General features: G+C 35.7%; 1 protein-coding gene across 1 annotated transcript in view; it reads right to left on the bottom strand.

Moving 5' to 3' along the window:
* Positions 1-16,047, bottom strand: part of LOC117973394 (uncharacterized) — a 397,211-nt gene extending 381,164 nt beyond the window's left edge. The window contains exon 1 of the mRNA XM_059035625.1: positions 15,888-16,047. Coding sequence (XP_058891608.1) covers positions 15,888-16,047 — 160 coding nt within the window. The remainder of the gene's footprint in view (positions 1-15,887) is intronic.
* Between the last annotated feature and the right edge of the window lie 2,644 nt (positions 16,048-18,691).

The following is an 18,691-nucleotide window of genomic DNA, read 5'->3' as shown; positions in this document are numbered from 1 at the left end:
GCTTATCATGCGAAAGTCATTATTTAAAATCTTGCTATCCCATACACACTGCCCGATGATGGATAGAACAATAAATAATCAGCGAAATAAAATACATTTGGCAAATTCGACGGGCTACATCCTATCATTATCAGTGGAGGGGATGGCAAGCAATTAATTATCCCACAATCTATTTATGTGTGCATACATCTTCTTTTTCATTAGTTCTTTGTGTTTTAAATTCATCTCAGCCTTCTTTGTGTTCATTGATAACAGTATTGTCTTAAAGGCTTATTAAACCACCCCAGCACAATGAGTAAATGTTGGAGTTGCTTTGACTAATGTATATATCTATTAATGCATACATACAATGTATATTATCAGGTAATGCAGAGGTATATTTATCACACACCGAGATCCAGACATTTGTATGTATATATATATATATATATATATATATATATATATATATATATATATTGCTAGAGCAGTAGCCTATGTATCGCCCACTCAGTCACACTCTAATCTCACTTTTAGAAATTATTAATACTGTTTATGTGAACTTTATGGGGTACAAGGTGTTGCTCTGCCACGACTTTGAAAAACAAAAACATATGCTTGGAAAAGTACAGCAAAGGTATTAAATGTAACATGGTACAGTTATGCATACAGTGGGATAAAGGTTAATATATACATATATCGACATGCTTAGACATATTTAGCTTCTAGTACACACTCCTAGAACATAGTATTTAACTGCTACATGTTTTTTTTGTTTTTTTTGTTTTTATTGCAGGTTCTGCTGTATTTTCAATAAAGATATCAAAGATAGCAGCTGCTAGGGGACAACCTGTTATAAATCCAAGTAAGTGTTTGCAGCTGTGCGTGTGTGCATGGGGTGTGTGTTGGGGAGGCTGAGCACATGTCAATAAAGAATAAACCTTTCTGAAGAATGCTTTCTGTAACTCGTCCCCAGAGCTGCTTACAAGGCTTTTTACACTTGCATTCACATGCATCAAAATAAATGCCAATAATGAAATCACCATGTGAAATGCAATCAAGGCAAAATAAATCTGTAAATAAGAATGCATGTGTATGTAAGTCTATTAGGAGGACGGCAAACGTGCATAGAAGTGTCTGGGGAAAGGTGCTGTGTCACTTTTAAATAGATTGACCTCTTTTCTTTTCTCGATTGTGTATCACAAGCTTGCTCACAACACCCCAGGCTTCATAAGTTATCCAGAGCCCTGTATTAACACAGGGATTTCAGAACAGCACGGTCTGAAACAAATACCAAGAATGTGACTTTTTAAAGCAGTGCAACACCAAAATAAAAAAATTTAAATAAAAGCTTGTTTTGTGCAGCCTCCAAAGAACAATTTGTTTTGATTACCCTCAAGGAAATGATTTTTTACACTTAAATTTAAATTAATCAATGCATTTAGTCTGAATACAACCAATGCTATTTTTAATTCCTGTCGTATCCATTTTTTTAAATCACTTAGCTAGTATTTCTGCCTTCACTGACTGGATTAGCTTGATATTTCATAATGTAAATATAACATAAATTACCCTTTGGAAGGAGACAAAACTAAATATATATAAACTAACATTTTTACTCAGCAAACTTTTATAAGGACGCATGTTTATATACTGTACATATTTGTACCAAAATCATAAAACTTTGCTGCTGGTAGAACATTTGCACAGGGAAGCACCTTTTTATGTTAATAATTTAACACATTTTGTTATTTAAAGAAAAATGGTAATGTTTTTAACAGCAAATTCATATTAATTCTAAAATCATACTAAAAAGTCAGTGTTTCATACAGTTTTATATTTGATGTACATTGACAAAGTCAGTCTCCTGGATCCTAACTGACATAAAACAAGACATGTAATTTCATAAACTCAGACATGAGAACTATACATTATTAAGAAGATCGGTTTTGCCTTGGGGTTATACATAGCACCTAGTGGCATCTGGTGGCTCTATATTGCAATTAAAATTATTTTCTCTTTTTAAAATGGAGTGGATATGAATTTGGGTAAAAAAAAACAACCCTTTGAACTAAATCCTGCAAACAGCTCAAAATAAGCTTCTCCAACAGTATAATGCAGTAATTAGAATAACCAAATGCAAGTCGCAAGAAGAAACAATATGGGTATCATATACCAGGGCAGTCCGCATCTATTTATCTGAATCAGCCATGTTCAAATTCATTAATGAATCCATTTTTGATTCTGTGAAAACACACGCCAGCCGAATCTCTGCAAACACGGCAACATCCACTAGGAGCTCTTAAATGTTGAATGTATGTAACTAGACGTCTCAATTTAACAAGGAGACATACATTAAACAGCATTAATAGCCAGGCACTTAATGGATCAATTCCCACTGTTTGTGTAATGTGGAAATAAAAAAAAAAAGCCTTATTAAATGACAAGCTTTGCCTGGTTTGCGCTAATTAATTATACACTGCCTCTGACTGCTAATTTGGTGGGAAAATGCAGCCCAAAACCATAGTTCCTGCTTGAACTTTGTCTCAGATCCACCTAATTCAACGCTGAGTGCAGCTGCGGCCTGCGTCTGAACGGAGACAGTATTAAATTAGAGCTCAAGGCCATCAATTTAATAAGTGCTGTAGCAGATCATTTGAATAAGGACAGTATTAGTATTCTACCAGTGCACAACTAAAAGCAGCTGACCTTTTCGACCAGCGCAAAGACCCTTGAACACATCTAGCTGAATCAGAGAATGCAGTAATAAGCCGTCAACATTAAAGAGTGTCAAAGGGACTTCTTAACGGCTCTGCCAGCCATTGTGATCTATCAGATGGCCCGCATCTCAACAGTTTATGTGGAGGGGGGAGGAAAAGCTAAAAATAGCAGAAAGACAATGCAGAGCCCGATTTATTGTCTGCCGTACTGTACGAGGATTTCTCCAGATACTGCATTGATTTATGGAGCAAAGAATGCAGAATTGATCAATGCACATCAAAATTCACTGCGAACACTCACATAACAAATCAGTGACTGACCTTTGCTTAGACATATTTAGCTTCTAGTACACACTCCTGGAACATACAGTTTAACTGCTACATGTACACAGCTTTCAGCTGTATGTACACAGAATGAAAAGATCCAATAACATTGTTTTTGTTTTAAAGTACCAAGACTTAAACAAATGTCAGTTATATATATATATATATATATATATATATATATATATATATATATATATATATATATATATATATATATATATATATAAAAATACAGCAGTAAATATTTTTTCTAAAGTTCAGTGTTATCAAACACACAGTTTATTCCAAATAATATAATATGTGGGACACTGTACAAAAACAGCCCTTTTCATTAAACATTAAATACTAATATAAATCATCCATAAAAATACATATGTGTATTGTTTTTTTATGTCGACAATATAAGAATTTGAAATATAAATATTGTATGTTGGTCTATACTGTAGAAAGAAAGAAAGAAAGAAAGAAAGAAAGAAAGAATACAAAGGAAAGAAGAAAATAATAAAAAGAACGAAATTATAACAAAGAGAGAAAGAAAGGCATTTTAGCTTTTTTTTTTACTAGCGGGTTGATACAGTTAAATATTTCCTAAATATACAGAGATCTACTGTACATTACCAGCACATTTCAAATACTTCTCTGCCTGAAAACATGCTTTCTTTTTTTACCATCTGAGGAGAGCTGATGTTCTCTCTGAAACCTCACACGTCCTTTGAAGTATCTCCTTTAGGTGCTGCCTGGTCCTCTTATGTGAAAGGAAAGACAAATCAATAATACAGGAGAATGGCATACATCTTTCCTTTAGGAGAACATAGAGTCTGTGTAATGGACTGTTAGCTCTAGGAAAACAAAACTAGATCTCTGTGCTAATGGACTTTGGTGTTTAACTAATGTGTCCCATTTAGTGAGCGGGTACAGGCAAAATACATACATAAAAGGGTGTATAAGCAAAGATGTATGTGGGATAGAAAATGATCTGTTCCGTGTTTTATGGGGTAGTACTGATGTTGATGAATATTTACGGTTAGAAATCATAGCTTAATGTCAGCCCACAATTTGTTGCAATTAGAGATTTGATTTATGGGCTTGCCAGTAACATGCGTGGTAACAATTAACACTCATGCACATAGTCTGGTTTTAACTCTTTCTATTTTATTAATGGGGCGGCTGAATTGGGTACTTAAATAATATACGTGACTAAGTAAAGGACCTGTAAAATAGGTTATTCGCTAATGCCTTGCACCTACTTACTATACTGTTTGATAAGCATTTGTACTGCGACAGCCTGTGTATGCATTGGAACCAATATAAAGATGGGTTTACATTACGTTAAGTGTCTGCTAATGAATCAGTAATCAGGAATGAATGAATATGCCATTGGTATAATAAAGAATCTTAGAGTGAGTGTGTATCCGCTATCGTTCTGTTTCATATAGCTTTGCATCTAAATATGCTTCTTTTCATAGGAACACATTGCTGGTTATATAACTGTGGTATAGCACAGTCAATAGCAGGTTTTTTATTATCCTTATGATGCTATTGATCTTTTGAAATGTTCAACAGTAAACATAAGCATTTAGGCTAAGTACAGACCCAAACCGAATTATTTGTATTTAATAAGAATAATTAATGTACTGCATTCATAAAGAAACCCTACCTGGAATAGACTAAATAGAAGAACCAATGGCAATATCTATCTATCTATCTCTCTCTCTTTCTTTCTCTCTCTCTCTCTCTCTCTCTCTCTCTCTCTCTCTCTCTCTCTCTCTCTCTCTCTATATATATATATATTACCTGTTTGAGAAATATTATGTAAATAATATAATTGTTGACAGTTATGAGTGTAGTTTGTGTAGCACTAACATTTTGTATATCAGCTTGGCTAGAGTTTTCATTTAACTACAATATTTTGATCTCTAAATAGAAAACCTAATTAAAACACAAGACACTGTTGCTGTTTAATCTGTTTGAATAGCTTAAGATGTGTAAATTACTTTTAGAATGAGCCTATTAAGCTGAAAGTAGAAATTTAAAATAAGAATGTATAGGATTTACTTCATTTGATTTTTACTAATGTACTTTTATATGTATGTACTTGTTTATTGATTTAAAAAAAATGCTGTGTTGGTTAACTTCGGTCTGTAATGAACTGATTATCTCTGCACAGTCAAAAGCCTCCATTTACCATGAGCTCAAGCCATGACATGTACTGAAGCTGAACCATTTAACTGCACGAACCGTATTAAACTGTAATCATAGTCTTGTCATCGCTTAAATATTTTAAAAAGGTTTACTCCAGTCTTTGATTATTCCTGCTTTTAAAAGGAGTAAAATCCATAATCCATAATCCATGTTACAAAGGATGATACAAACAATATCAGAGTGCTAAAGAGGCCTCTGATTATATGACTTAGTTGTTAGATACCTTTTTTTGTGATTTGTTTTATTATTATTTTATTTTTAAACAGGAGTTAATTGGAGTATACGCAATGTGTATCTTTATCTGAAATGACAGGCACTCCCACTGTACACCCGATCACAGTATTTCCTTATAGACCGAGATCAGTGTGTCGTGTGTGTGTGTGCTTTTGTATGGTACTTGCAGGGATGGATTAAGCCCATTTAATGTAAATTGAAGAGAGAATATGATTTAGGGTGCTGGACAATACAAGCTGATACCCACTCCTCACGTTATCAGAGCAGTTACCCAACAATGTAAATCTAGATATTATTATTTACTGAAATACTGGATCTCAATCCATTGTATATGGGAATGGTAACTCTGTTGTAATTATGTTTGGCAATAATTAATTACTTTTATATCCTTTTGCTTTGCTAAAATGGTAAGTAACCCAAACTCTGCTGACGATTGAGGTAATTTCAGATGTATTCAAACGTACTTAAGGCACTGCAGCTGTTGGATTCAGCAGTTGCCCCTGTTGTCGATATAATGAAGAAACACGCTGTTGCAAATGTAATAAAGTGTCAGAATTTTTTTATGCAGTCAGTAATTGCTGACACTACACAATTATTGCTGGAAAAAATACCCTGTTTGCTTATTATGAAGGTGTTGGCAGTGCAAATTAGAATTGTTAATATACCTTTATTCAATGGCTCTCTGCAGTGTGAACAAAGATGTTATTGTCAAAGTTTTTTTTTTTTTTTCTTCCATTGCACCATCGAAGAGAAAATCAAAACAAGCTGCTGTGTTGCCTGAAACTGAATTTCAAGCGCAGGTTTGTGTTTGCCACTTCTAATGCTTCTCTTTATTGAAACCAGGGTAACTGAAGAGCCAGAAATATCTTTCTTATCTACCTTCCCAAATTATAAAAACACACTTAGCCCCAAATATCTTGAACCCTCTATTAACGTTGAAGGAAAAGGGGGCTGTGCAGAAATTGCTTCAATTATACTAAAATCCACAATGATAGACCGTGCAAATGGACTTTATGTTTACATGTGAAAGCAATTAAAGAGTTTGCTTATGGAAACAGTTTCAGTCTGGAGCAGATTAGCGTGAGACATGTACAAAACTCTTTCTTTAAAAAAAAAAAAAGGACATTTTTGAAGACAGTTACAAAAAACACATTGAAATTGAACATTAGAGTATTCTTTATTATTATTGAGTTTTTAATTTATATTTAACATATTATGTACTACAAAAAAAACAAACAAAAAAAACCTTCAGTACACTGATGCCAAAATCATGGCATTACAGTTTGTATAATACTTCTTAATTATACGTTCTTTCCAACTCTATAAAACATAACAACAAATTGGTTGTATTTTTAGAAGAGGCTGTCAAACGTCTCTCTTTTGCAAACTCAGCTAAGTGCGTTACCAGCAGAGCAAAGGTAACCCCATAAAGCCCTGTGCACACTGCCACCTGCACCTGGCAGGATACCAACAAAACTTATTTAAAACGGTTTCCTTTTTCAGTTCTATTCCCCTGTGAGCGCCATGCTGTTTTGAACACAGTTGCACCTCACGGCGGCTGTCTGTCTGAAGCCTGTTTCGCACCAGCAGTAAGTCACACAGAGTTGGTGGTAGTTTGGCTTCTCCCCCTTTAATGGTCAAACATTGCTTCTCAATGACCAGTAGTTGGGGTTAGTCAGTGACCTCCCTTTCATGGGATCAGACCTGCAGGTCATGAAAATCATAAACTCCTTCCAGGTAGTAAAGTCATGCTGCTTATTTAAAATAATAGTAACACTTGACATAAATAATGAATGATAAAGTTTAAGGGTACATTTTAAATGATTAATAATACATATATATAAATGGGGTTTAACATTATTAGGTGATTTAAGGATGGAAATAAGACTCTCGTTGCATAGCAGTTTAATCCACTCCTATACGCTGTGGCTAATCAAGCATGTAAAACCTGGAATGGGTGAAACTGCTATGCAATAGGAGTCTTATTTCCATCCCTGTGATTAATGATGGGCTAAAGCACATATAGCTAACACAATATAAAAGTTATGCCCTTATCAAATTTTAAAAACAATGTATAGTTACTTTAAAACCCAACATAAGCTTTCCAAAAACAGCGTATAAATAAAAACTATATTATAATATGATGTTACTCCTTGTTAATACTTATCAGTATTTTTAAGAACCTGTTTTCAGGTGTTTTTTGATGGATCCTTCAACTAAACTGCAAGCACCTGAATAAATGTGTCTGTATCATTAAATTCTGATTCATTTATTCTAATTCAATAGGGGGGAAATGTAATTCAAAAGTAAGAACACAATAATACCCTTATTTTATTGAAGCGCAGTTTCCAGAAAGGACATCCTAAAAGGGTTTTTCAGCAGCCATTGTGCTATGATTGCACACAATTGGTCACAATTTATCTTAGAAACAGAAAAACATAAAACCACCAAGGTTTCTTTAGTCAGAAAACCCACAAGCGTTTTCAGTTTCTGCTATCTGTTTCTCAGAATGACTAATAGCTTTTTAACTCTGACAAATTAAAAAGCAGTTTCACAGTTTCCAGTGCAACTAAAGCATTTTGCAAAAGTAGCAATCATGCAATTGATTCAATGTGGGCTGACATATTAAATAAAACAATTAAAGAGCAAAAGCTTGGCAATAACCACAAATTATTAGACAGACAAAAACATAAACACACCTTTGTAAGGATGTGACATGATTGCTCCCTACGTTTTTAGTTTTCCTTTTTTCTTTTTTTTTTTTTTTTTTTTACTTCTAATCACTGTTTTCTGAAGGATTACTAACAATTATCATTATGGCCCAAGCATTTACCTGTGACTGTGGCAATAAATCTTATTAAAAGAACCGGAACATTATTTTTTTTTGTATGGCGCAACCTGTCTCTAAATCACAACCATCTGCACATAGTTACTGCCTGCTGCACACAGATGGCAGACAAACATTTCGAAAGTTACTCCGTCCTTTTCATCAGCGCTTCTAACCTTACTAAATAAACAAATTCATATTAAATCTGAACCAGGGCTTCAGCATTCAAAAGAGTATGTCATCACCCTAATGAGCAAAAGAAAGGGGGGTTTAACCCTTGTCAGCAGCTGTTTTACTGGGTTTTGCACCTTTGACGCTTTTGCCTGTATTTTAAAGATTCAGATAAGCGGCGTAGCATCACAGATGTAAAAGGTGCACATTGCCGGCCCTTCGGAAGTCATGCACGTTACAAAGCGGTTATACTCTTGTATTGTGTGCTCTTTCCATGGACATCTCCTTAGAAAGTGAATTAGACGAGAGCACCAGTGAGTAACTGGGAAATAGGACATGATCCAGCTGTCAAAAAACATGGAATTGAGTGCCCTGTTACTTCTATATGGATTCCAATAATAATAATAATAATAATAATAATAATAATAATAATAATAATAATAATAATAATAATAATAACCTTGTTGCTTCTGCATACTGTACCGGTATTTTGATTTCATATTTGTATATGTGTGTTTGAAAAAATAGCTTTATCTTTCTTTTCAATATTTCAAAAATGGATATATTGTGCTGAACAACACTTTTTTTTTTTTTTTTTTTTTTTTTTTAACTCCTGTCTCCTGACCCATTTTTTAAATACATATATGTGTGTGGGGGGCTCTGAAGAGAAATGACCTTTTTTAGGAAATAACCGGTCTCCAAATGTATGATTATTCCACTCTTGGTTTAAACTAGATGCTGCTGCTTGAAAAGTCAATCGATCAATCAATCCCTATGAATGTGTGTAGATGCTGACATTCTCTCTGTATTCCTGTGGAAAAACAGTCAGCTTTCTTTCCAGGTCATCGGATCCTAGAGACCATAGCAAGATGTTACACTCTATGTCCATAAACAGCTGCCCTTCTGTAATACCGTTGTGGCTGGTCAAGCCTGGGTTATGTCTATAGCCAGCAAGTAGAACAGCTCCCGAGCTCAGGTCAAAGCAGCGTAACACAGCAGTATTGGAGTAATTGCAGTAAGAACCGCTCTGATTGCAAACATTATGCAAAGCTAAGGGGACCCATGCTTATACATGACATGATTCATATATACAACCACTTAAAACACATATCTAAACTACAGGGTTGCAGATACAAATTGGGTCAAAAATTTTAAAAAATCTGATACTCGGCATTTACACCTACCATAAGTAACACATTTTTTTTTTCACTATTTGCCTGGGACTTGAGTTATGCCACAACTGACATCTGTAAATAATTATTACAAAGATTCCTCTGGCTCATTTTTTCTTTTTTAAATCATGGCTGTGGTACAGCTACTCCATACACAGAGGTTCATTGTACACTTGAGCTTGTTGTATCATATGTTGAATACTTGGAAATCGTTATAGGATTTCTTAGTAGCGACTAATTGGCTCTACATTTCAAGAACTAAGCACAGCTTTCATGGAACCCAAATCGGTACTTAAAGAGTTAAACTGGCATTAGGAAACATAAACACCCCTGGCCTATGATTAACCTCAAAAGCCAACTGACTGCAAAAATTGACCACTCAACCAGCATGGAGAAATTAGCTAAGGGATTAGAGCAAAAAAAATAATAAAAAATAAATAAAAGAAAGCCTTTGAAAAAATACGCAGACCACAGAATAAATACATTTTTTAAAAGCTGTTAAATAGGTAGAATTTACAATGTTTTTGCAATGGACATCAATTACAATTCACATATTTTATAGCTGCATTCCTGTCATGATATATAATTCATGTCCTTGAAAGTCTCTCCTTATTACTGAGTTTATTTCCTTTCGTATCAAGTGAGATTTATAATGTACACTGTCTACACAAAGCATTTCACCAGGACCTGAGTGCATGAAGGGGCTGCTGAACATATAAGAATGGCAGCCTGATACTGGCTGTATTCAAGAGAGCAAGCTTTAACTCATCTGTGTAAACGTGTCAACCTTAACATAGTATTAAACACAGTAATATACTATATGCATTAAGAAAACCATTAGAATGTTTCATTTTATTATTAAAAAGCAAGACATTAGATTGTTTTCATTATATTCTGATATTTATCGTCACAAAGCAAATAGAAATTAAACAGCTCATATATATATATATATATATATATATATATATATATATATATATATATATATATATATATATATATATTGGAATTTTTTTTTATATATAAATTAAATAAAGATTGCTGGATCAAATGCTTCTAAAGATAGCAAATGGAAATGTAATAGTTTGCATAAGAAATGAATAAACCTTTACCTGACAAAAACCAAATAACATTTTAAAAAAGTAATGGTTCTAATTACCAGCCTATTTTAAAGCTCAGCTCTGTCTCGTGTTAGTGGATGTGTCAGAGAAAGGAAAGGAGTAAGGAACACAGGCCAAAACATCCAGCAGCTTTTTAAACACCTGTAGCATACCAAAGTTACAAAATACAACATGAAATAAAGGCCTGCCGATTATGTGCCTAGTTCGCTTATCAAAAAGGGCAGCCCAAATTTATTTCTGACCAGAAACATTTTGTTTTTTTATGAGTTACCCCACGAGCAGCTGAGCACCATGGGAGGGGAGCCCTGCAGCAGCTCATCTCCCTGCGGTGTGAGAAGGTGGAAGTTCCACATGTCCTCAGCATTACCCAACACACGAAGGGTTCACACTAAAGCAGTCCTGACACTGACCTCCCAGAGACCCAGCAACTGAAACAGCCTTAACAAGGTATTAACACAGCAATGTGCTCCTCAAAGTACCTCCAGCTGCACAGGGCACTGCATGCTCTTACAAACAGTGCTGCTCCACGGGCAGCACAACTTTCAAGTAGGGGCACAAAGGAGTCACAAGACTGCCAGAAACACTCGACCTTGTTTATATCAACGGTTCATGCTCCATCTCTGTCAAAGGACATTAGCGCTGTGTCAGGCTGCTTGGAAAAACTGGGACATTGAAAGAAAAAGCTTTCATTCTTGTAGGTATTAAGACAGGGAGGTGGGTTCATTACTCAAAATAAAAATATATATAAAAAGTAAATGTGTGGAAGCCTATAAAACAAGTGATGACATCACGCATCAAATAGTGCCAGCATTCATGCCTTGAATTTCAACTAACACCCTGCAATAAAATCAAAATATTCTGAAATGTTTTTTTTTTAGCTGGGTATATAAAAAAAAACAAAAAAACAATGAAAGTCTGCAGTGCAAATAAACAAAACAGAGGTACAGAGGTTCTTAATAATAACCAGGCACAGAAGTGCATCTTCGGGTAATTTCAAGTTAACATAGAAAAAACACATTGTTTGAGTAATTGCAATAGAAAAAACACTCAGAACGACTGCAAACACCAAAAGAATATAAGGGGACAGTAAAAATAAAAAAAATAAAAAAAAATCCAATATAATTCAAAGCTACTCAGTCTTTAACCTGAGGCATTCCATACAAGTGAACCCGTCTTACTTTCAAGTTAATCAGATTACCCAAACATTTACCACGGCCTCCAACCACCTTTTGCACCTGAACCTGAAATCCAACCCAGGTACTGCAAGCCTGAGAGGAATCGTTTCAGGGTCACAGATGGAACGAGACCCCTAGATCTGGAACAAATGCCTGCTTTAAAGCTGTAAGGTTATGTTTCAAGATTTAGGGCATGTCATAAAAGCACATTGAGAAGTAATCTGACGTGACACTCAACAGGAGCATGAAACCGCACATGGAGTTGATTATAAAACAAAAGTCTTGTGATGGCACCCTCACCCGGGAGGCAGTTCATTGTCAAGAGATGTATTTCTTGCAATACGTCAACCACTCTGGTGAAACTTCTGATCGAGGTCATTTTAAATGTTCTCTTGAGAAAAGAGAAACACAGTATGTTGAGGGAACACCTCATCTTCACATTCTAATTAGATACAATATGCGAACATTCATTAAAAATGACCGTAAATACTCGGGGATATGTATTCCAATGCAAAATAGTTCTATTCCTTTGTTCCCAGCACCAGATACTACACAAAACATGGGGCCATTTCTTTTTTTTTTTTAAACCCAGTATTCCATTATTAAATAATAAGAATGAATACCACCCCTATGGATTTCAGTATATTCAGGTAGATCCAGAAGAAAGCTCTCATTGCATTGCAGAAGACCACCGTTCTGTAATAATTATCCTTTTGTCTCCCCCATCAGGGTATTGTACTACCCATCATACCCAGAATACAGACACCGGATCCAAAACACACCCATATGGAACTGCCTAAGATATCACAGGATGAAATGCTATATATTCAATGTACGTTGCAAACGAGCACACAATGTATTGCCATTATATATATATATATTATATATATGTATGCCAGAGAGCAGTACTAACTCAATCTTTATATGGTTCTTTTAGTTAAAGAGCAGTGTGAGTAAGTCAACAATGATGAGTCCATTAAATTCTGTCGGCACATTGGGATATTGGACACATTAACAGACACCTGATTTTCCAGTAAAAATCTATTAAAAGATAACAGTAATCGCTGCTTCAGCTATATTAGTAAATTATAGTTGTGCTGTACCTGTTAAGACATACTGCCCACCATGAGGAATTATCAGTCCTACAGTGCCACCTAGTGTACAAATCCATATCTTACCATTTTTGTCTGGCACACAAAGTCACTCACTTTCAAAAGAAGGGCTAAAGCTGAACATCAAAACTACTTTTTTAACAAGAGTCTTACATCATGTCTCTACCCAGCTTAATGACAAAGGACGCCACGATAGGACTAATTAGGGACGGATCCTGCATAACTGGCCTCTTTTGTGAGGCCCAAACTTCAAAGCAGTGGGGATTCTTACTTGGAAACTGTGTTTCATGATAAAAGGTTTACCATGCAGTCTGCTCGCATGGCTTTGTAACAGTGAGTGCTAAGACAGTGTGTAGGATTTTTTGGTTTTACTGTTAACCTCTAAATATGCCCTTTAATGCAAGTATGAGCAAAATGACATAGGATTGTGATTAACATCACATTTACCATGGCTGTGCGACCCTGCATCTTTAAACTTCCCATTTAATTGTATGATGGCAACTCATAATGCAGATGACCTGTGAATTGTTTAAAATTATACTCTGCATTGAGCTATGAAAGCATCTGGACTGTATCTTTGAAATATGGTAAATCTTATCCAAGTTTTATTAGCTCATGTCTAGCTTGCATTTTGACTAACTTTTAGCCAATATGACCTCCCATTGGAGTCTAACAAGAACAGCATTGATGAAATAAGCACTCAACAGCAACTCATTTTTATTACAACAGTACTTGTAATCATACACAACCCCATACTAGATTTGCAGGTGTGCACATATTTAATTAACAGAATAATGTTTTTGTTAGTCAATCTGCTTCATGTTTTGCTCACATTTTATGTGTTTTACAGTGCCGTGACTAATATTGCACTGAAACTTGAAAGGTATTTGGTGGAACTAATGCCCATGTTCTTTATATAGCAGAATGTATAAATGACTGCATGATAAAGATATCATGTAAAGGAAACCCATTCACAAACAAAATGTGAAATAAATAGCGCACATTCGACTGCACAGAAGAGTGTTTAACTCTCCTTTTTATTATTTGATGGGGTACCAGTTTAAATTCACACCTTAGAGATGTTTTTACTGTAGTATGGCACAAGTTATTTGGGTTTGTAGCTAATTCAAAATGACAGAATATTCCTTGCACTTTTTAAACAACATTCGAACATGAAAAAAATGGTCCTGCCAGCACTGGTATTTTGTTAACAAAACCTATTAATGTAAATGTATTAAATCAAAGTTAATGCACAAGCAAAATTCCCAATACAATTTTCTAATGGCACATCACTAGACATAAACCAAAGGGTTTTGTCCATTGGCTCATTCCACTGTGACATCTTTTGAGGCAAAACATTAAAATGTAACTACTGTGCTACCACAATGTTACCCCTTTAACTTAATCGCAACCTTAAAGCCACTATCTATCAGATTGCAAAATTGCTATTCAGTCCCCCACAGAACTATTGAAATGCTATTCTCTAAACAGCTGCTTTTCAAGTGTGGATGCCTTCAGTGCTGGAGGAATCGACATCCTTCCTACCAGTCAGCCTGCACTGAAGTTGTTAAAAGTCTGTGAGCAAAAGCAACTTTCTTTCTAGCAATATCGAAGAAAGACAGGGGGATAAAGGCCAGGTATGAAGCTGCACCTTATAAATTTACAGTAAGTAAACATTTGAATGCACAGGGCAAAATGAATGAGAACAGTAAATACTTTATATCTGGCACTTTGTCATGAATGTAAGTGGCTCTGCTTTACAACATTACGTTGATGCAGGATTTACAATCATTTGATATGTGACAATGCACAAAAATTACTACTTTTTCTGGAGCTAAAACCTGTAGTAAATCTAATTCCTGGATGCCTCTTATTGTCAGTTATCATCCGATGACAATGCCTTTTACCATCATTGTCTTGACAGAAATATGATATGTGAAACTGCAGTGTCACATCACTTAGTATGATTTAATCCAAGTCGGCCATACCGTTTCAATCAATCAAATGTGTCACTTTTTACTGTAATGATCTTGTGGTAGGTTCCCTCCGTTAGTGTGATATATATGCCTTATCTGCAGCTTGATTTACTGCAGCTCGCTGTTAATGTACTAGTGCAGGAGCCCTCGCTTCCCCCATCAAGTTTCCATCAAATTGGCAAATGAGTAGGGCAGTAGTATTACCAGCACAGTCCAAAATATATCAATAGTTTTAATGCATGTGCCTTTTCTGTTTGTGGCTTGAGCATCTCAGAATGGACTGAGTGTTAAACTCAAATTCTTAGACCCAACTGGAGAGAGTAGAACCTGCAGCTATTGTAAAGACATTGAACCAAAAGACACCCAACATTTACAGCAAAATCTGGCTTACCATCCAATAGAGCTGAAAACAACATGCATTATTATAGGGACTGCTACACATGGCTGCGAAACTTGTCCTATACTTTATTATGTTGTGCCTATTTGCTTTATTGCTCTGCAACATAGAAAACAATGTCGGGCACCACTCAAACCCACATTCTGGAGCTATTTTTTTTAGATGCAGTGTCTCAACTCCATTGATTCCCAACTGCTAAGAAACACTTTAAGATTAACAATAAGAATTTAGCATAATTAAATTCAGGCAGCTACAGGACTTTCTGACCTTGAAATATAATTGTTTTAGCACTGTATACTGGGTGACCCATTAAAAATGAAATGTTTTGCTTAACTGCTAATAAAGATGTATTTTTTTTACTGAAGTCCTTTCTTTTTTGTGACGAACCCATGGCACAACTGTGTCTAGAAATCTTTGGGGAATTTGAGGACTTGAAAGTAAGCAGGTATAAAGTGAGGCCACACTGTACCGTACCTGTTACAACTACAGAGTGGCTTGACCCACAAGCGAACAGCTTGACCCGTCCCAGTTTCTGCGGTGTGAAGGCGTCCAGCAGACCGTCTTCTGATTTCACAACTGCGGTTCCTCCGTGTCCATCCTGCCCCAGCTCCCCGCAGCCCCAGCAGAACAACATGCCTTCAAAGCCACGCTGGTTTACATAAAAGAAAGGCATTCATGAAACAATCCATTAAAACTGACACTTTCATTCCCAATGCCCAACATGGAAACACTTTGGCCACTTTATAAGGGCCCATGTACCTGCTTGGGGTTGGCATGGCCCTGGTGTGGGGCATGTTCTCCTGGGATACCCAGGGTCCCTTGAATACTCTGGAAGGCTGAACAGATGCTGTAGTGTAGTTACCCGTAAGCATTGCTGCAGACCAAGTTTAACCAACAATGCTGCACTTGTACTGATGGTGATGGCTACTTTGAAGGCTTTAATGCACATTTCTACAGAGCCACTATTGTGTGCAAATGGTTTGAGAAGCATAACAGGGACATCAGGCATCTTCCGTGGCCCCCACAATCCCCAGATCTCAATCCAATTGAAAAATGCTTTGAAACAGACTTTGAAGTTATAAGTGTAAAAAGTCGTCAGGATGTTAACAATGAAAATAAAAATTATAGTTACATGATTGAACCAGTTGTAGCACCACATGGGGACGTATAACGCTATACTTTTCAGGACCCCGCTACTTACTCTTTAAAGACTGTAAATGCTTTCATAACAGTTGTATTATCTTCAGTGCTTTAACTGTATCTTCAAACTCATAAAATATCACACTGAAGTTTCTATTAATATTTTGAAGCAGATCTCCTTATTAAATATTTATATACTGATCACATTCATTTTAAAATTGCCCTTCTAATAATTAAAGACTGACCCTGATAACACATAAAGCTGTGCAGTCAGATTTTAACCTAATAATTTCACAAAGAAACGAAAAGTTCTACCAAAGGTCATGTAACACTTTTATTTCATGACAGTAATTGTACTCTTTTATTCCCAAAGAGGAAATATCTGAATTTTTGAAAGAGCAAACCAATATGTAACCTGTTATAAAACTATTTTCAATCAATAGCTAATTTCTCTTTATTGATTACTGTTTGGGCATTTAAAATGTACCCTACAGCAACAATATATGTTTATAGGTCTGTGCTCCCAATGGGTACTCTTCAGTATTAAAATTATTGATTACAGACGTAGGACCAAAAATGTCAAAATGTTTATTAATCTAGAATAAGAAATGTAGTTTATCTAAACCAAGATTTTGTTTTCCCTACAGCCAAAATGGAATTTATTTAATTGAAGTAAGATATGTTTTGCACTTGATTTCCTGAAGCCATTTATAAATCAAGCAGAAACAATTATATTTAACTGTCATATTTCTAATAATGCTTAATTGCTTTTAATATATTTATATAATAAGTAAACAACTAAATAAAACGCTAAACTGTAACAGTAATAGTGCAGATGGATATTACAAAAAAAGGTTTTCTTTCTATTTGAACAACACCATATTGCTTTCTGTTCTGAAATGTTATAAATGACTAGTATTCCAGATATTTACAACAAAAATGACCTGTTAGCCTGTTACTTAGACACAAGTAGTTTATTTATGTTTCTGGTTTGAGGCCTATAAAAATCTTAGACTCACAAGCCCTGTGGATCACGATGCAATTTACCATATTTTGTTGCAGAAGACTTTTTTGTTCGGTGACCCCCCAACTGAAAACTGAGGAAGAGGCAACTCATAAACAAACAAAGAAAAATGAAACGTGAATGTAAATGTTTAAGTATCGTGTTGTCTGTAAGTATCTCTCACCACAACAAAGACCCCTTCTCGTACAAGAAAGTAGATGATTTATGTGCATTGAATTATCTGTATGTACAGCACTGTCTGTCTCTCACCACACTACTGATACAACATTAAATATGTATGATGTTTAACAAAAAAATTCCCAGGGACCTCCTTGTGAACCTTTGCTGACCCCAGTATGAGAACCACAAGCACAAGAGAGACAATGAAGATCAGCACTGATTTTTTGGCTATCTAGAAAAAGCCAGAAAATATGTATAAATAAAGATCACTGGTCTTCTTTTTCTTCTGCTGAAGATCTTTTGGTTCTTTGCTTGTATGTTATACTTCAATATGCATCAATTTAGAATATATTTATTTTCACTTTAATTTAAGGGACTGGCAGATTTATTTATTTTTTTTACAGCTGAAAGGAAAAATGTATGTCAGCATGCCTACCGATGTGATATTATTATATAATAACGACCCTGAGTCTGCTGTAACCGCGCTAAGGTTCAACTGCAGCTGGTTTTCAGGGACATCAGAGATGGGACAATCGCCACCAATCAGAAGCTCGGCTTGCTGCGTGAGCAGGAACTGGTTGCAACATTGTTGTCACGAATCAGGGGATAAGATGTTGCAACAATCAAGGGATTGAGCGTGGGAAGCCGTGCATGCTTGGGATGTGGCTGGTGCACCAGGGTGTGGCCTGGACGGGAGGGATAAGTAGCGGGCTGCTGAGACGAACAGGGTGGAGTGAGAAGAAAGAGAGCTGAAGAAAAGAATTGGAGAAGAAACAGCAAAAGAGAGCCAGAGAGAAGCGGGACTAAGAGAACCAACAAAAGAAACCGTACTCTGCACTTAGTTGGCTGTAGCACACAGACAAAACTGATTCCCGGCTTAATAAACTGCAGCATTCGAGAACCTGCATATCCTGTGTGAGTCTGCCTTCATTTCCATGCAATGCTACAATATTAT

This window comes from Acipenser ruthenus, chromosome 1 (assembly GCF_902713425.1).
Source record: "Acipenser ruthenus chromosome 1, fAciRut3.2 maternal haplotype, whole genome shotgun sequence".
Lineage (NCBI taxonomy): Eukaryota > Metazoa > Chordata > Actinopteri > Acipenseriformes > Acipenseridae > Acipenser > Acipenser ruthenus.
This window is presented reverse-complemented; position numbering and strand designations above follow the sequence as displayed.